We start from the raw sequence: 20,220 nt of genomic DNA, 5'->3' as shown, positions 1-20,220 counted from the left end.
CTGATCATTTCAGTAAGAGCCATCATGGTGATACAGAAACCTTCCTGCTTTCCCAAAATTCCCAGCTGTGGCTCATCATTTTTTGTGATGTTGCAAGAGATCATCCATATGAGAAATCAAGGGGTGTTTGTTGTATGAAGTGCAGTAACAAAATAAAAATGATTGGAACTGACTGTCAGAACAGCTCCAGGAAGAGCTGCTGTGCTTGTTCGTATTCAGAGTTTGTTCACTGAAACAAAATCTCCATTTCTGCTTTGCTTAAAGCTGCCCCAGAATTCCCAGTGTGCAGCACTGGTATATGCTAAAAATCAGAAAAGTTGCTGCTGAGATATCTGCATTACATATTGCCATGTTTGAAGATTCTCACCTTACTTCAGGGACTAAAATGAGACTGTTATGTATAAAATTCTTCAGTCTGCTGGTATTGTCTAACATTTATTCTAATAAAAACTGCTGCAGAGTCCAGGGCTCTCACAGGCAGTCTAAGGAGTGGGGCTGTAAAAGATATCACTAATGTGGATATTATAGTAGATATGCGAATATGATTTGATCTGTTACCCTTCCAAAACCAAGAGGCTCCCTTTTCATCAGACTTTGCATGGTTGCATCTCAAAGGGCTGCCACAGAGACAGGACAATCTTGCAGGCTAGAGCACTACAGTATGGGGAACATAGTGTCCAGGAGGGAAACCAGTGTCCCATGGGAAGATGTGCATAGCTGCTCCTTGTTTCTCTACTAACATCAGCGGGATACCACAAGGGTGTCCATGGAGGCCTTTGAAGCCGCTCTACACAGTGGCTGTGTGGCTGCATCACGGTGTCCATGTGCAGGCGGGAGGAATGCCTCCACCTCAGTCTCCTCCTATGTCTGACCAGCATTTAGTCTGGCTGGGTGGGCTGGACTGTGGGCAACAGATTTGCCCCTGTTTGCACCCTGCCAGGAAAGCTACAAAGCAAGTATGTGTGCAAACAGCTAGTGCTAGCATAAAATCATGAAAAAAATTTCTTTTCTAGTCAAGCATTTCAGGGAAAAAACAATTTGGTGCTTCAGGAACTAAACCTCAGTCTGGCATATTCCAAGGCAAACCTATCCACATTTAACTGTCGTGGTCATGCTTGTTTCTAAATGCATTGGCACAACCTCAGCCTTTCATTAGCACTTTGTAAATGTGGCTGAGGAGATTTAAAACCCAAGAAAAAGGATCTTTGCCCCGTCTCTTGAGCACTCTCTGTTTCTTGCATTTAGGAACTCACCTTATTAATATAAATATGAGCTGTTCACTGTGGAGTCTTTCATCTTTGCTGATGCCTGAGTCCCTTCCTGTTCATATTTGCTGAGTACAGTGAAATGGAGATTGTGGCAAGAGCAAACCTTATTGCTGCTGTTCTCAGAAGGCAACTGCCTAAAAGAGGATATAAAGAGAGTTTCATAAGGAAGGAAAATCACCAGCATGTTTAGCTAGAAGAGACTGACCCATTATAACCTTTGAGAAGAAGAGCTGAAGTCATTTCAGGAAAAGGAAAGATTTCTCTGGCCCAGCATCACCTTTGCTTTCAAGGTGGAGCTTAATCCCACCCACACCCTAATTTTCCCTATTCATTTCATCCCTCAGACATCCTCATCTCCAGAAACACTTTCCTTGAATTTTGTCTCCCTACTTCAGTCATCTTTCCAGGGACTGAAGTCCCCAGCAAAATCACAGGAGTACTTGGGCAGATTTGTGGGGGTTGGAACTTGGGCTTAGTGTCTTCACCCAGAGCAGTTAAATAAAACTTCCAGGACACAGCTCCCTTAACTTGTCACTGGTACTGAGCTGCAGCAGCATTGCATGGTTGCTCTCATTTCCTTCTTAGATGTTCCCCTGGTTTGTGCAGTCTGGCTATCTTTGCAACCAGCTGGTGAAATACCCTTACAGTGATTCACGACTACAGCTCCCCCTCTGCTTTCTCTTTCCATCTGTCACTCGTGAGACTCCCTCCTCTCCTTGCAGCCTTCCCGAGGAGCTGCCTCCACTCACGCAAATCCCTCTTTTCTTCCTAAACTGTTAGGCACCAAGAGAAATGACCTCCTGCATTAGCTGGAGTAGGCTGACCTGATTGCAGCCAGCCTTTCGAAAGGAGCCTAAAAGACGTAGGCAATGTCTTTGCAGGTCAGGCTTGACTGTGGTGTCAGCTCCCTGTCGCTAGAGAAACCTGTGCCAGTTTAGAGGGCAGGAGTGGCAGTCTAAGCTGAGGCATCGCATTAGCAACTTTAATTAGGGAGGGAAGCACGGGGGGGGGGGGCTAATTGCCATTCAGCTGTGTAAAGGTACAGTGACTTATTTCTTTTACAAAGGGAGCTCTCAGGATTCATTTGTGAGCGTGCAGGTGTTCAGTGAGCGTGGGAGGCGATGGAGGCAGGTCCTTTCACTACAGCAGCTTTGTCAAACACAGCCTCCACACTATGCCAGGCCTTTTCAGTCAGCAGACGTTTAAACAAAAATACCCAGCAGCATAATCCATACTGTGAAGCTGCTGTAGTAAATAAGCAGGTGGGGATCGGCTTTCGAGAAAGGCCATGCTGTTCATTCTTACTTTGTTGTGCTAAATATGGAGAAGCAGAAATGGGGCACGAGGGAAAGGGAGACAGAGGCAGAGATCGAGTTTGACTGATTTTTCACCGGAGTATAATTTAAGAGGCATATTTAGAAACTCAGCAATATTACTTTGGGGAGAACTTCAACTGCTCCATGCTGCCGTTAACTTGGTATTTCATTCAGTGCAACAGCTGTGCACCAGATGCTGCACGTTGCAAGAAATATAATTTTCATCTCAACCACTTGCTTTCAGAGCGACACAGCTTTGTCGACTGAGGCAAGTGTAATTTCTCTGACAGCCTCCTAGAAAGAAAAGAAAACCATCTGTCTTGTATCAGGGCTGCTACGGGTGGGGGACTGTTGGGGGGGGCAGGGGAGAAGGAGACGAAAGGGAACTTCTGGATACGTGGGGTTGGTGAAGAGGGAGAAGAGAAACCCCTCAGAAAATGGCGACGTTGCTTGTGCAGTATTGTACTGCCTGGAGTGGTGGCTGGCTTCGGTATAGCAGCAGAGCTTTGTTTGAAATGGCAGCCTTGCTTTACCAGAGCTGTGTTTAATGTGAATAAAATCACTAATTAGTCTTACACTTACTTGGAAAGAGTCAGCCAAGAGCCACAGTTTGGTAACTAAACATTTGTGCATCTTGCACCTCCCTCGTGAAATGCTCAGCTTTCTCCATATTGTCATGGAGAAGTGACAGTTTCTGGCGGCAGGAAGCGTTTTGATAGCCTGTACAGTGGGGTTGTGCCTGTGCATTGGGCCCTGAGGTGGCTGCAGCTGGGGCCTGATTTAAGCTTCTCCCTCTGTGGAGCGGAGCCCAGTTAGGACACATCTGCACTGCACTGGCTTGTGGTGGCATATAACACTGAGCTGGTACATCCACATGGTGCAGCGTCACCCTGTGACAGTAACTCATGTCTAGAAATTCTCTATGTGTCACCACAGTACTACAAGTAAGGTAGCAAGTGCTTTCCTTCAACAAGCCCAGGTAGCAGTAGATAAGATCGCTGCACTACACTCCATGTTGGGTGCTGATGTACTCATGTGCTCTGTGTTCCTCTATTTTCCCACCTCAGGATCACAAGAGAGGGTTGACAGGGTTTGCGGGTATGCTGTTCTGACCCAAAGGAAGAGAATCTCACTGCAAAGAGCTTAGAGTAGAAAAAGATCACATGAGCAAGGCATATTTTTCTTGAGGAACGGCCAAATTTTCCAAAGCATTCATCAGGAACAACAAATAGATTTTCAGTAATGTCTCTGGGGCTAAAAATCTAGTCCCAGCCTTTCTGAGAGTCCTGGCCTGGCCAGTGTCAAAGGGAACCAGGGGTACAGCAATTATTAGTGCAAGGTAGCTCACAACCATGAAGATTAAATGCTAGAGGTTAAAGTTGAAGGAACTCTGCCATTACTGAATGCTAAAGGTGCTGTAGTTCATGGTGCCTTAGGTATTTATGGTACTTCAGTCAGTTGTCATTTTTAGTGCCTGACTGGTCTAAAAACAATCAAAAAAAACATATAAGGCATGAAAAAGATTCAGCATCTGTATACAGCCATGCACAAGCAGCCAGGCACAAACACCTTAACCTGCCTCAAATTGACATCTCCTGTAGCACGTCAACATGATCCATGAATAACCCCACTGCAAAATGTGCCTGACACCTGAGATTCCACAGTATAAGGATGATTTACTGCAAGAGGATTCGGTGGGCTTTTCTTTCTAAGGGAAAGAGAAGCAAGATAATAAATAACAAGATGTTGCATGCTTTTCAAACTGAGGGAAGGCACTACTGTATACTATGAAGTTATTACAGCAAATTGGCATCTGACTTCAATTTCTCTTTCTTTCCCATTAAAAAAAAAAAAAATTAACCCCTCGCCCCCGCCAAAACCCCAAACCTGAAAAACCTATTCAGTCTTTATATTTGGAAGAGTGCTCATAGCATAGAAAGACCTATCAATTCCCCAGGAAGGCTTTCCCTTCCCCTACTCGGACCATCTCATGAACCTGAATGGCCTTCAGATTAAGCTCAGTGAGAGGGAACAGGTCAGTGCCACAGCACCAGCTTCCCTCTGTTGGACATTCAGGCTCCTCTGACTCCTCATACTGCAAGAAGGTCTCAGAGCCTTGGCTGGTGTCCATGACCACTACCATAATCAAACCATGACTGATGGAGATGGTGTAGGAAATGGCCGTCTAGGTCATGCTATTTAAATTTTCCCAGCAAACTGCAATATTTTGGTTTGCTTTGAAAGTAGAGGTATCTGCTTTGTAATCATTGTGCATCCGCTGCACAGGAATCCAGGTCTGACCAGCAAGATGGCAACTTCCCAATTAACTCCTAGGGCTGAAGTCTTGTAAATTTACTTTGGCTGAGTAATCTGTAACTCAGATTAATGCGGGTGAAACTGGTATGACTTCTTGTAGAGGAAAGAAAGCAAAGCAGGCTGTGGCCCTTCAGTCTTAAAGAAAGTTATTTATGTATGAGAAGATAGGAGTTGTGTTTTGGGACTATAGCCACTCTCCAGAGCATTGTGTGGACAGTGGCCAGCACCAGCTGGTTCAGGAGAAGAAGAGCGAGCTCTGCAGGAGGCATCTGTAAGGTGATGTGCTGCATTGCACACACAGTTGTTTGCAGCTGGATCTCTAAACGCTGAACTTTGAAGCACAAGGTTTGATATCCCTTCCAAAATGTTTGTTATTGTATCTATCTTGGCTATTCTTTTTAAGCATTAGAAATTCCCTCTCTTTTTCTGTAGCCTATAGTCATCATCTGCTGGCCATCACATAGAAATGAGATCTACAGCCTGACTCTAAGGTTTTGGATAAAAGTCCACCTTTTAGTTATGTTCAATACTACCTTGTTTTTATCATGAGACATGACAATCAGAAGGATCTGACCTGTTATCTTGATCATTAGTTATTTTTGGTATTTTACCATATGAACTCTTACCTTTCTCTCCAAAGGAAACAAAGCCAAGCTTTAGAGGTTCTTCCCATTTTTTCTGGGCCTTTAATCATTGTTATCACCCTTCTTGGAGCTTCTTTTTACCCCTTGAGAGGAGTAGCACTGGACACTGCGTTTGAACTTAGGTTGTAATATTACACAATAGTACTGCGTCTCCTGTCTCGTTCATCTCTCTTCACACATCTTCTGGGCACTCACATGCATTCTTCAGACTGCCTTGTGGATTACACTTCAGTTTTTCTTGCCCTCAATTAATTCCTAGAAAGAAACAAGAGGCAGCAGAACAGGCCAACTTCATAAATCTTTATCTAATACTAGCAAGTCATTAGGCCTGTGAGTAAAGTCTCCATCTGTTCCCAAAGAAACCACAGCATTTTCTACACTGTGTCAGCATCTACTATAATATTTCCGCTCTCAGAGATTTCTTGAGTTTTCTCCAAAGGTTCCATATGTCTGCCTCTTCGTTTCTCGCTCCAAAGAAAAGCAAAGAAAAATATGCAACATGCAAACAAAAACTAGAATGGCAGCAGCCCCTTCAGGAAGCTGTGCCCCATGCATCATGGGCCAAAACTGACCCATTGTGGGAAAGAGGCCTAAAATAAGAGCAGACTACTACTTTCCTCAAAGGAATGTGGCTCAGTAATAAACAAGGACAGCATGGCAGCTTCCAGCACTGCTCCTTACTGTATCTTTGTCCTTTTCAAGCAACTGTTTCCTGCTAGCAATCTGGCATATTAACATCTGTTGTGACCTAGATGATAGATTTCAGGTTATATTTCACCTGGTAAATGTGTGGGGACTCCAGGGGACTTAAAGGTGACCAGTTCTTGCAAGCCCGGCTCAAGCAAAACTCATGTCAAAGCTCCTGTGTGTTTTGCCTCAGCACAGATTGAAAGGCTTACAAACCATTATAGGTTACTCTGCTGCTCTGACTGTTGCTAATATGATTATGTACTAAAGGGTTTAAATGAGAATTGTTTGTTTGGCTAGGAAAGAGAAGGGGATGGAGGGGGCGTGTGGGAGAAACACATTTGAAACATTTTTGAAAATGCCAACTGGCTTTGCTTTGTTTGGAGCTGGTCAAGCAGAACAGTGGCACTGAGCAGCTAATCAGTGGCTCCTACTCCTCCAGAGAACAGTAAGCTCCCTTCACACTTGGCACCAGCGCAGCCCAGCTGAATACCCTTGTGTTTGCTTATTCTCTTGGCAGAAGTGAAAGAGTATGAGCCCCCATTCGGCTCTAAAGTGCGAGAACACCCCTGCGTGGAAAGCATGAAGGACAATGTCCTAAGAGACAGAGGGAGACCCGAGATCCCCAGCTCCTGGCTTAACCATCAGGTAAGAGCACCGCATGTGAGCAGCAGGGAGCTGCACTGTACATTTAGCTGCTGCCTGGAGCCTGAGCCTTAATGCAGTGTCCTGTCCAACAGGCTGGACCTCTCTTTTGCACGGATTAGAGCTCTGTCACATGGTGACACCGGTGCTGCAGTGGTTCAGACACCACAGTGCTCTGCACCATGCCTACCCCAAAGCCCTGGGATTTCTGCTGCCTACAAGTGTAATCTAGAAGTCATCAAAACAAAAATATTGTAAACCTGAGATCCGACAATCATTCAGACAGCCACAGAATAATAAGGGCCTTAAAGCGCACTGTGTGCAGGCTCTGAAAGGTCAAAGAGAACAACTTCGCACATGGGCCCCTTCAGCAGAGGAAACAAATCTCAGTACTTTATCATGGAGACCAGTCATAGTTGTATCCCAGCTGTTGACAGGTTTAAGAAAATAGGAAATGAGTCTTCAGCAAGCCAGTCTGGTTTTATTCAGGTTGCGCATTAGCAGTCCGTTTCCCTTGCATGTCGTGAAGCACTCTGTCAGCTTTCCCCATTCACAGACACCATGGTTGCCCTTCCTAGGCAATAGTAGATTTCTCAGTAGATGAAACTGAATGGAAACAAGCCAAAGGCATGCATTTCTTCACCTTTGTTCTGAGCAGTTTTATCAGTAGAGATAAAATGAGAATCGTATCAGAGACGAAGTGAGGCTTGGTCATTCCACTTGTCAATGAAATATGTTGAGTGGTCTTTACAGACAAAAGGAAAGCATCGTAAGCATTTATAAAAGCCCAGGCAACCAAGATCAGCTAGTATTTCCATCAGGAGTAATGTAACACTCCCTTTTTCATTCCAGTAGAGATGTTAAAATCACAGTCTAACACCTACTTAGGAAAGGCCAAGTGAGGGGCCAAAATCAATCATCTTTCCAACCAAGAACAATGCATCTGCTGCCTAATGACTATGGCAGAGTGCAGCACCTTCCTGGACCACAGGGACTTGCTCCTTATGTAGTCATCAGTGATGAGTAGGGTTATTGAAGAGGGGTGCTTTAACTGGGGAGGCAAGCTGTATTTTGAGGGACGCCTAGATAGCTGATGTAACGAGTACCAAAAAGCCCTTGACATTTCTAGAAGCCATAGATACAATCATCTTCTAAATGACAAGTTGAGCTGGGATGGAGGGATTATACTAATGCTCATCTTTCTAGAAAACAACTGGTTGCAGAAATTTTATAAAAATTGTGGATGACCTGGGAAAAGGAATCATGAGTTGACTGCAGTTGTTTGTTTTCCATGAAGCCAAAATGAAGCCCAAACTGGTAACACATATGTGGTACTTTAGAAGAGCCCAATTAACAATGTAGAAAAGAATCCTGAGCCAGATCATTTGGGAGGTAAAAATTAAATAGTAGAAAATGCTTAAAATTAGGAACAGTGTGAGAACATTTCTTGGGCTATTCAAAAGACATGATCTCATGTGTGAAAAAAATGAAAGTAAAGAAGGGTAGAGGACTGATTAAGGAAACAGAACAACAGGAAGATCTGTGGTCAGCAAACTTGAGGATAATCAGTTTTCTCAAGAGCAAAAGGAAATCTAACTTAGTACCAATCTGTTGCTCGTTATGAAAGAAAGATACTGCTTATGCTAATGCAAAAGCAGACATGGTCAGCAAATATTTCTGTTCTGCATTTGGGAAGAGTCAGATGATGTACATGTAATAGAAGGTGATGAAAGCTCTATAAAGCAAGAGTTGTTGGCACTTAAAGCAGGCCTGGGGCAGTGTTAGGTGGCCCTGAGACTTGCCTGCCTTCAGAACAGGGTTAGTCCTGCAAGCACTGCAGCAAAACACTACACTACGTGGCAGTAGAAATGGGCAGTACCGCTGGTTATGCCTTGGAGAGAGGTGTCCAGGAGCTTGTTTCATGCACAGCCAGGCATAGCGGCAAGCGTAGGTGTGCCAGCATGCCCAGGGTGCCTGGGCGAGGAAGCACCGGGCTCGGGATCCCCGCGGTGCTCAGGCATGGGGCAGGCCCGCAGCTGCTCTCATGGCAGCAAGCCTGAGTGTGTGGAGGGCTGCAGCTCGAGGTACTGGCGTAGAGCTGTAAGATACACTGAATTTTGTCACCTGGGTTTACGTAGCAAGTAGAATGATCGCAGATTTGGACCTAGGTGTCCTGCATTTGACTTCAGTTTTCTTCCCTATGTAAAACCCAGACCTCAGTCTGCCCCCAGTACGGGTCACCCCACCGACTGGGACCATGCATCTGCGCTTGTGTGTCACCTGGACGGGCACAGCTGGCTCCAGCAGGGTTCAGCTAAGAGTCTAAGGCGAGAAATGGATGCCTGATAACACGCTCACAGGACATTTAATGAAGGTGGATTTAATTCCCCTCATCTGAATCCCTTCAGCATTTCACATTGTGCTATCTAAAATGCAGTGATGCATCAGCTTCCATGGGGCTGTGACAGTTTGCAGCAGCTGAGGATCTGCTTTGAACTCCACAGAAGTTGCTCTTACTGTAACGGCTCTTCCATATTCATTTCCTTCCTCTGCAGTCGTGTTTTTGTAATGAACTCATTATTCATCGTGATAAAATTCTGGAATGGATTTACATATTACAATTTCCCCCCCCCAATGAGATTTGTTGCACTATTGATTTCAAGTTAATGTTTAATATTTAATTTAATTTACTGCTTGTAATTTCAATGCCAGCAGAAAAGTAGTGTTATTTGTATACAGACAATAAGATTCTGCTATTAACATTGACATCAGTCAACATCACCAATTAGGTAAATTATGCAATTAATGCAGTGTTGTGAAATGTTATTTTTTTAAATAAGAAGTTTAAGATAAATCCTACTTAATGGGCTTTTACTGTCATAAAGCAAAGCACACAATTTCCTGGCAAATACCTCATGTTTATAAAATGCATTACAGAGATGCAACTGTTTTTTTGTCCTGTAAACATGTGTATCAGCATTGAAATGAAGATTAACTAGTTACATCTGTGAGTGACATGTGTTTAAGTGTTTGTGGGTCTGTGGCCGATATTTGCATATAGGTTTAGTTAGTCTGCAAGGAATCCATAAAGGGCTGATGTAGGGCCTGATATTGCTGGCAATCAGAGTTTTGTTCGAAAAAACCCAAACAGAATTCAGGCATGCAAAGGCACGGGTTGAGCAGGAAGCCATGTTATCCAGGAATTCCGATCATATTTCTTAAAAAAAAACCCTACTTGATTCTATAGTCCAAAGCATCATTTTTCTTGTTATAAAGTATTGGAACACATGCTCAGAAATGACAGTACCAGTTAAAGTGCTGAAAATATTGTAGTAGGGTTTCTTTTAAAAAAAAAAAAAAAAAAGAAAAGCATGCCCCCCCTGACAGTAGCAGCAGAGCCCATGAAGCACCTCCAGGACACACGTGAATAACCCCCTGAACTTCAGAGGGCACTAAAGCAACTCTCACACATGGGCTTTGGCGGTGACTGGCCCCATCACGGCTGCTCTCTCTGTGCTCTCTGCAGGGCATCCAGATGGTGTGCGAAACTCTTATTGAGTGCTGGGACCACGACCCCGAGGCCCGGCTCACGGCGCAGTGCGTTGCGGAGCGTTTTAGCGAGCTCAAGCACCACGACAAGCTCTCGGGAAGAAGCTGTTCGGAGGAGAAGATCCCCGAAGATGGCTCCGTGACCACCGCCAAGTAGCGTGCATCCGAGAGCTCCGAAATGGAGGAAAGTCGCTCCTAGACGCATTCACCTTGGCAAAGGAAGAAGTCTCGATCAGTGCCTTGACTTGCTTCCTGGAGGACTGAGGCTGTCACTACTCCCTTTAGGCTCCGGCTCTGGACAGGGAGATGTATTCATGGGAATTAAAAGCCAGGGAGTAGGTGTCATACCCTAGCATTGGCTGCCAGCATCCTGTTATAGGAGGAGCTATGTATGTTAGCACTTCCTCAGGAAATGAGATTTGAAAATAGCCAATAACATTATGCACTTTATTAATGCCTGTATATGACTATGAAATTGCTATTTTTATATATATATATATGCATATATATATATAATGTGTGTGTATGTGTATATGTATCTATCTATGTATCTATAAACAGCCATGCTCTGAAAAAGAGTTTAAAAAAAAAAAAAGTGCTTCCAGGAAATTATCGGTGCATGAGAGATCCCTCCCCCTTAGGGAAGGAGCCTGGGGAGACTGGCATAGCATGACACCAGCAATTGTGCACTAAGCACTCCGCCAAAAAGATAGGAATAATATGCAGTAAGAAGATGGCTTTCAAAGCATGTGCTGTAACCACCCAGCTGTGGTTTGGCAGTTCACAGTTGCAGGAGCAGTCTCACAGCAGACAGGCCAATTCGGCTTTGCAGTTGTACCTACACGGTCTTGTCTGCAGCACATTTTGGAAGGTTCAGGGATGCCTTTGCCCTCTCACCTTTAACCTCAACACCCTCACAGTGCCCCAGAACAGGAGTGCAAGGAGGTTTGGTCCCTCCCACATGTGTGTTTCAATACAGAGGTCATTAATGGTATATGATTATTGCCTTGAATTCATGCTGCTTGCAAGCAGGTTGTGAAGTATCAGCAGGATGAGTTTTCCCCTCCTCCCAGCCCCACCCCCAAACCATACAAAACAAGACAGGGCCACCAATAGTCCAAGCAGATGTTTTATATTTGCTCTGCATTCTGAGTGCAGGCAGTACTATTTTTCTGTCTTCCTTTTACCTTGATTGTGTTACTGTAAGAACAAACATTTTTTTCTCTGTATAGCATGTCTAATTGCTTGACACACCACAGTTTGACTCTGTTCCACACTTTCTAGAGAAAAGTAAGAAACAACAGTTGGTGCCTTTACTTTTGCAAAAGGACCTTGGAGGTGAGGGAAAGCTCCGTAGCATTAGGTTAATGGCATATCCTGCCCTCATCACTGCTTGCATATAGGGCTGCCCTCAGCAAGTCAGCAATTAACTGAAAAAAACCCAAAACCAAGAAAGATGATTTATGCCAAAAGGATCCCTCAGACATTGCTTACATTTTTTCAGTTCTCCAAAATGTTTAAGGCAGTTGACATCACGTTGGGCCTATATAAATGACAGCAATGTGTTTAACAAGCGCTAACAATTTTGTCTTCAGGAGTTTTGCAGTGAATTTTTCCACTATTTTTCTTCCCCACGGCACGTGAGCAGGCCTTGGAAATTAGAAATTCAGCAAGCACAAACCAGTCCTGTACAGATGTATCTGGTGCAATTTATTAAACACCTTTGACAGATAAACATCGATATTTCTCTAGAAGGCGTTGCCGTGTACGTCAATAGGAGTCATGCTTATTCAAATAGTTAAGATTTATGATGACAAATACTTTATTTGAAATGGTTTTCTATCTGCTTTTTTTTTTTTTTTTTTTTCATTTTAACCAAACTGCTCAGAAATATTTAAACAGAGTGGGGAAAAACCTCAACAACTATAGTGGAATTCAGAGGCTACTATGCCAAATTTTATAGGGGGGGATTTGTTTTCTGTAAAAAAAAAGGAAAGCGGGCAGTGGGAGCGGGAGCTGAGGATCTGTGGGTGGTGGGAGCGGGAGGGGCGGGAGCAGGAGCAGGAACGGGGGGAGTGGGAGCTGAAGGTTAAGGAATGGCGTCCGGTAGTTCCTGACAATACTGACATTTTTATGGTTTGGGGGGGGGGGGGGTGGTGTTTGTTTGTTTGGTTTTTTACTACTACATGTAAAGGAAAATTTTTATTCTTCTAAGGCATATTTCACCTGTACATCATGTATGAAATAGGAATGTGAACAATATATACTCTTGTATATCAAAAGTTTCAAGCACTTAACTTGCTTTGTAAACAGTTTTGGGTTTTTTTGGTTTGTTTTGTATAAAACAAATGTTTATTGGAGCAAATAAAATAACACCCATTCAAGTTTGTCTTTCATCTCTGGAGCATCCAGAATAGGGAGAGGGCTCTTCCTCAAGTGAACACTATCCTAAAATGATTCAGGCCCATTCCTTCCCACCAGAGGCCTGAATGTCATGCTCAGTGTGGCCAATGGCCTTTGCATGTGTCCTGCTTTGCTAATGACTCCTTCCCCAGCCTCCATCCTGCCCTTCAGCAGAACAGCACTAGCAGATAACCAAACTTGCTGGGCCATTAGCCCCTGCAGTGTGAAACCTTCACTCATCTCAGGGGAGGGAAGGGAGAAGAGGGTTCACAGCCGACGCTCTCATACTTTTAGGTGACACAGTTTTCAGTGTAGATGTGGCACTTAGGGACATGGTTAAGTGGTGGACTTGGCAGTGTTATGTTAATGGCTGGACCCAATGATCTTAAAGGTCTTTTCCAACCTAAATGATTCTGTGATTCTATGATAAGGCTTTAGTTAAACTTCAGTCATTTTGGTGCAGATATTAAAGTGAGCCAGAAGACAGCCCACTAAATCTGTGTCTCTGAGAAGTGTGTGATTAATGTGCTTGTGCCTTACAGCTACTGCTCTCCACTCAGAGCTTTCACCTTTTTAGGCTGATACCCCTTCCATGGAAGACGTGAAGAACACAAGCACCACATAAACAAAGAGTGAGATGATACCTCCTTCTCCATCCACTCAAATTGCCTCAAGTGTGACTTTTAGGTTGAATCTAAGCCTTTAGACAGGATGCAGTCCACCAGTGCCTGTTGTAGGTATCTGAGACTCTCCAGGCATCACCATTTTTTTTCAGGGATGGTACTTTGGTACCAAAACCTCCAGCAGAGCTCATGCTTGGCTGCACTGACTATCTCCTTTTGAACCTTCAAGTGGAGATTCCCCAAACAGGCACCCAGGCGTCTGTTCATGAGTCGAGCAGAATCGCAGAATAACAGAGGCTGGCAGAAACCTCCGGTCCAGGTGCTGTGCTCACTGGTCATCTGGTCCAGGCTCCTGTTCAAAACAGGCAGCTTAGATCAGGTTGCTCAAGACCTTGTTGAATTTTGACTATGTTCAACGCTAATGATTTCACAGCCTCTCTGGGCACCTGGTGCGCCGAAGAGAGCAACGTACATAGCCGCTGTCCGGTGTGGTGCAAAGCACAGAGGCCGCATCTAGTCTAAAATTGGCAAAATGGGGGCTTTGTGAAGAAGGCCCCGCCTAGGTGCCCCCTCAAGCAGACAGCTGCAGGTGACCAGCTCTTCCTTCAAGCCAGCTACCCTCTGCCCCATAGTACCAGACTATAACTCGAGCTGCACAGCGAGGATGCTCTGCGGCCAGCTGAAACCAGCTGCCTGGGGACACCATGGAGGGGCCTGCAGGGAGCCCTGCTGCAGGGCTGCTGCCGCCGAGGGTGCCGTCAGGACAGGACCCCGCCAGCGGCACGGCAGCGCTGCCAGCACCAGCCTTGCTGTAGTTGCTCTGACACTGAGGGAGGGTGGGATCGCTACAGCCTCCCCCTCCCCAGCAAGCATTAATGGTGCAGCCTTCCCTTCTCTCCTGTTGCTTCAGCAAAGGCCAGGTACTCGGCTTCCCTATGGACACGCAAAGCCTCACTGCCCACATCTCTGTGGTTTCCAGCAGCGATCTGCCAAGCCCTAGGCAAGGCTAGCATCGCTGTGGTCAGCCCCAGCGTTTGCTGGTGCGCTGATGGCAGTGGCCACCCCTCACCAGTCCCCACTGCTGGCCACGTATTGGCAAAGTTCTTCAAGCCCTGACTTCCTGTTTACACTGGCTCAAAGTCTAAGTCCTTTTGGCTTAACAAGGCAAACAAGTGCTGCAAAACCAAATATAAAGTGTATTAACAAAATTTAGCAGGCAAACTCCACAGACCTTTCAGTCTTGAAGTACACAATATCCTTGAAATAAAGTACCCTATACCCTTCTAATATTTTTTTCAGTTAAGGCTTTTGCCCACCTTTCTTATCCTAAACATGGTATTCAACATCCTTCTGTAAGCAGCTCTTAATTAGCATGTCAATCAGCATTTTATCACCAGGGTACACAGCAAGGAGGCTCCAGCTGTGCAATGCAGAAGGCATTGGGTTTACTACTGAGCCATGCAATGGTCTAAACTAGATGGCAAAATTTCCCACCGAAGCCTGCCTCTGTGTTACCAGTTCATGCAATTCCCAGCACAATGGGGATTTCACCCCCTTCTAGGATAGTCCCAACTGCTACTGGAATAAACATGAATGATAAAAGAAGAAAAAATCATGACCCTGCTCCTGAGGGGGGCAAAAAAAAAAAAAAGAAAGTCATTAAGACATCGTTATTCTGAATGCTCCTGGAAAAAAAACTGGGCCACATGTAGAGCACCTGCAATATTGTCCTCTTGTCAAGCCAGCTGTGCTGGGACCCAAGGGCTTCCTTTGCTTCCAGAGGAACATTGATTAATTTATTTCCTGATCCTTAGCTCTTTCTCTCTCTCCTGCTTGCTTGCTTGCTTGCTTTTTTTTTTTTTTTTTTTTGGTATTATGTTTTTAATAAAATGCTGCCTGTGGCAATTTTTCCCTCTGGCCACAAAGAGGATGGAGTGAATTGTGTTCCAGACTGTCTGCTTGTTGTTCCTGAATGCAGTTTGGCTGCATTCATGCTGCTTATTACTTGGCAAACATTCATGCAAGTGGGTGCACACCATGTGCGTGTTCAGAAGGCTCTTGCTGGGGCAGGTGCCAAAAATTCCAGTATCATCCTGGGTCGGTATAAGTGATGCACCTCACTGCAGGATTTTGGTGTTTGGGGTGTTTCTCAGGCGCCTGTGCCCTACAGGGTTACATTTCCCAGCATGACCCACAAGACCCAGTTGGCCTGAGACCATGGTGTCCCAGCCTGGCTGTCCAGACCCCCTTTCCTCACCACGCCTTGACCAACTGGCAGCTCTCACCTATTTTTGACCTCTGGCAGCTGAAAGGCCTTGCTCATGGACAGAAAGCTGAGGAGAAAATCAGTGGTTTGTTGAAATACGGTCAAATTGCGAGGCTCTTGGGAGGACTGAGTCCAGGAAATAGATTTAAAACTCTTGACTAATGAATGAATGCTTTGAGCACCATCTAATCACTTCATGAAGAGGCAAAGGCAAAAGGCAGCTCATAAATTTTCTGCTGTGCATTATTTTCTTAGTTATAATGGTGATTGATAAACCAATCTCTTCAGACAGTTGCATTTGTGTAGCTAAATTCTTAAAAAAATGAAATGGTCACCTGATCAAGTCAACATGATTAAACTCCCACTGCTGAAATGTCTGTTTCGCAAACATGCTGCCATGCGAAAGCAGGTAGAGCAAAGATCCCTGGCATTTCTTCCCAGGTTAGCCATCTCGTGTGTGTCACACGAGGGACCACTCAGAGCTGAAAACACTCCCCCTCTTCCTCCCCTGTTGCAGCAAGGCTTTCCTGTGGAAGAAGAAACAAAAAGCAATTCACCCCGCTCTCTTTTTTCACCCATTTGTGGCTTCAAGACCTGGCCGCCACCTTCCCTCCCTGCTGTTTCCCTCCTCCTGCCAGGCACCTTCGGGTGCCTGAGTGGGGGCCACCCAGTGCCTGCCCTCCCTTCTGCCTCTGGCTTTGGATCAGGGTGCTGGTCTTTCCCTCATGAAAGCAACTCATTGTATTTGTGTTTCAGAACAAGACCTGCATCAGATACTGGGGTTTAAGCGTTGAGCTCAACCCTGCACGACCTCCTGATGGGAGGAGTGGGATGCAGGACGCGTTATCATCAGAGCCGTATGGTGAGCTACAGAAGTGGAGCTCCTCACCCCCCACCCGCTGCCCTGACAAAGCCCAAACCTGGCGCTTTCCGTCTCGCACAAAGAGCTTCAGAAACAGACTTCCTTCTGTTAGAAATATGCCAGGGTCCTCATGCTTCAACCTTGCTGGAGACCATTTAAGGTTAGAAAATGTTTTATGGAAGATATTGATTGCATCTCATTCCTGCTTTCGCTTGAAGGTGAAAACTGTCTTTCTAGTTCTCAAACAGAAGACAGGATAAACTTCTCTTGAGATAAACATCTGCCTGTCTGTGGCTGCAGATGTTTAGCTCTTAAAGGCTGGTCTTTATCTACTGACTTCCTTATACACATATGTGAATGCTGAGAGGATCTCTGTACTCGTCTGGCAAGGCTGTCTATGCTATGACTACCCAGTAGAATAAGATTATAAAAGTTTGATATTAAATTGGGAATACATCATTTGGCAATGTATAAAAAAATGCCTCCCCAGACTCAGAAGTGCCAAGGGTTGTTGCTTCAGAGATTGAGATGAAAATACAAGGCCTACTTTGGGCTCATTCAGTGCATCATTGTAATGATTGTTTGAAAATCATTTCAAGTAAAACACTATTTTTTGAAAGAGCAAAGCCTTTTATGCAGAATTATATGAATGCCTGGAGTGATAAAAACAGCGTTTCATCTTTGATCCAACAAATCTGAACTAAAGACTGTCAGAGAATGGAGCCAGTAAAAGAAAACGCAAAGCCCATCTGCTCACACCACCAAGAAAAACAGCTACACAGTGCTGCCACCAAGGAGAATTATAACTTGCAGCACATGGGTTAACAGACAGCGTATTCAGGAGCAGCCTGTCCATAAGAGAGGCACTTAGCAAGTGAAAGATGATAACTGCTGATACTTGAATCCAGCCTTATTTCTGGAAAGGTGAGATTTCCTTATCTGGTGAAATTAAAGCCAGGGTACCGATTCTCTTCAATCAAGATATTCGCTTTCCATAAACGATCCGGTGCTCCTGGAGGCAGAAGAAAGTAGGCCATACCTTTAATTAGCTAAAAGGCTTTGAACAGGACATAAATCTCATACCAAGACTTCTAATTTTCCAGTTGTTAAGCCTTGTATGCTTTTACACAGACTTGCTCATTTGCTTTGGCTACAACCCCTTTTGCTCATCTAATCCCCATGTGAGAAGCAGGAGCAATATTTCTGTAACACGACAATGTCACCAACACTTCAGCCTCATCACTGAGGAGGAGTTTGCAGAAGCAACTTACAGGGGATTAGACTGAAATTTTTCTTGTAATGCTTTGAATGGCATAGCGAAATGCTCCCATGTTCCAAGGCATTAAGGGCATCTCCCATTAAGCAGCAGGTTGTTTAGCCTAAGTACTTCTGGAAAGGACATGTAAGCCTTATTAAATAAGGGGGAAAAAAAAAATAAGGCTATTTCATTTTAATGTAGGAATGTTAACATTAATTTGCTTGTCTTGAAATAATTTCTGGAATGGTTGCTTTAAGAACCTAATCTTAACAAAGCCGTAGCAAATAGAAGAAAGAATTTAAATTAACTTACTTCATCCATTTATAAATTGTTTAGGTTAATCACAGTAAACCAAACAGGATTCAGCCATACTTAAACACAGCCTTTGCGCAAGTATAAACTGTTTATTATATCCATGACACACAACCAGGCAAAATTCATTCCTGATCTGGGGAAGAGTCTAATTTAGTTTTATTAGCTCTAGAGGAAAACATTTTGGCAGAAGAAGGTTCACTTTTCAACATAAAACATTCTCAGAAAAACTCTCCTGAGAGCGAGCAAGCGATGCAGGAGAGTCTCACCATCTTCACCACATCAGCAGCTTGGCCTAAAATTGGCTCCTATGGCAGGGCAGGTCCTTCCCGATGGGAGCGGGGCTGCGGATGGAGCCTGAGCATGGGCAGCGAACAGTCAGACAGCTGAAGCTTGGAGAGGTGAAGCCTACTCCATGTGCTTTCAGGGGCTCCCATTAAGACCATCACTTCACTCCACTGTAATATTGCTGAGGACAATAGGTTTGACTTCAGTGATTTGACCGATTATGTCTATGAATTATAGGCAGATCTTTAGTATGGACAATGTGCTTTTCCCACCAACACATGGAGAGTGCTCATAGACTAGCTTAAAGACTGATTTTTTCTTTTCTTTACATTAGTGCTAATGATACAAAATATTTGGTTCAAAAATCCTAGCAAGAAATACAATGGATTTTTACAAGGAAATTTTTGTCTTTCAATTTTCCAGTGAGCATTTTGACAATCCTTGGTGAGTCTTGATTGCCACATGGGTTGGCTAGGCTGGGGCTCTGTACTTTTGCACTACTTGCCCCGATGTGCAAAATCAATCATATTAGCTTCGAGAAGAGATAGAAATTTATTTCATGGACAAAAGCACGAAATAAGCCTTGGATACAGGGTCAAACAGGTCAAATGATGATGGTCATCTTTTTTCATCTCCTTTTCTATACGTGCAGCCAATGCATTAGCCATTGGAATGTATGAATGCTATAAAGCGAATGACTCCTGTTGCCATCCTAGCAACACATTTCTTGCTTGAGCTACCCATCTTGGCAATAATACAATTATTAACTTGAGGATATTAAATGCTCTGATGAATAACTTGTGTATGCTTGTGACTCCATTTTGCTATACTTTATGGTAAGAATTGCATTTTTAAATAACTGCTTTTATTGTCTTCCAGGAGTAATTAAAATGAAATTACAGGTATTGTGAGCTGCACGTAATGTTTTTATTAAGACAATAATTACAGGGGAGGGGCTCTTCATCAGGCAGGGGGGAGGAGCTCTTTTTTTAATGTCTTATGCAAATATCTCCTACATGATTGCCTCATCAGGCTCAATACTCTGGGACCAGAGCAATGTCTTTGTCTTTCAGTTCTAAAGAAACGCAGGAAACTAAATACTGAGGGGTTTTTTATGATGAAAAAACATTTAAAAAAAAAACAACAACAGAAAAGAAATCTCTTCAGGAAGAACTACACAACTGAAAAGAAGGGTGGCTGGAAAGGCCAATGTTCAGTACTTGTTTGGTTGCAGCAGTCTTCTCTCTAGCTACAATCAGACAATAAAAGATTAATTCTCAAACTAGCACCGGATAAGAAAGGGGTGAAAAACACATAATATATTGTATTGTTTCAGCCTGACTGATCTGGATGAAATTCATCCTCACAACCTCAGATCCATTCGTGCTTGTCTTTGACTGACTCTCCTGCATAAAATGGGAGTACGTATCCAGGTCCCAACCCAAATGTACACCCCAGCCACATTGTGGCTCTGTATCAAGGCAAGACTTTGATGCTCCCCCATCCTCCCTTTCCCAGACCTCTGCTTCCCCGCAGAGTCAGCACCCAGGCACGAGGCCTTCCAGCACCCTCCAGCCTCAGCTCCATCCACAGTCAACCTGAGGTTCAACTACTTGAGGACCAAATTCTCCAAGCTGCAACACGCCCCAGTGAGGATTTCTGCAGTAGCACAGTTTGCTCCCATGTTGCCAAAGGTGCAGAGGTGGTACTTACCATTTGAAAGGGGGCAAGAGGAGCTGGGGAACCCATTCGGTTCCCTGCATCTCAGGAAATTACAAGGGGT

General features: G+C 44.4%; 1 protein-coding gene across 1 annotated transcript in view; it reads left to right on the top strand.

Annotated features, from left to right (window-relative positions):
* Window positions 1-12,809, top strand: part of TGFBR2 (transforming growth factor beta receptor 2) — a 66,548-nt gene extending 53,739 nt beyond the window's left edge. Inside the window, exons 6-7 of the mRNA XM_030009666.2 lie at window positions 6,752-6,879; window positions 10,403-12,809. Coding sequence (XP_029865526.1) covers window positions 6,752-6,879; window positions 10,403-10,582 — 308 coding nt within the window. The 3' untranslated portion in view covers window positions 10,583-12,809. The remainder of the gene's footprint in view (window positions 1-6,751; window positions 6,880-10,402) is intronic.
* The last annotated feature ends 7,411 nt before the right edge of the window (window positions 12,810-20,220 follow it).

This window comes from Aquila chrysaetos, chromosome 3 (assembly GCF_900496995.4).
Source record: "Aquila chrysaetos chrysaetos chromosome 3, bAquChr1.4, whole genome shotgun sequence".
NCBI lineage: Eukaryota > Metazoa > Chordata > Aves > Accipitriformes > Accipitridae > Aquila > Aquila chrysaetos.
This window is presented reverse-complemented; position numbering and strand designations above follow the sequence as displayed.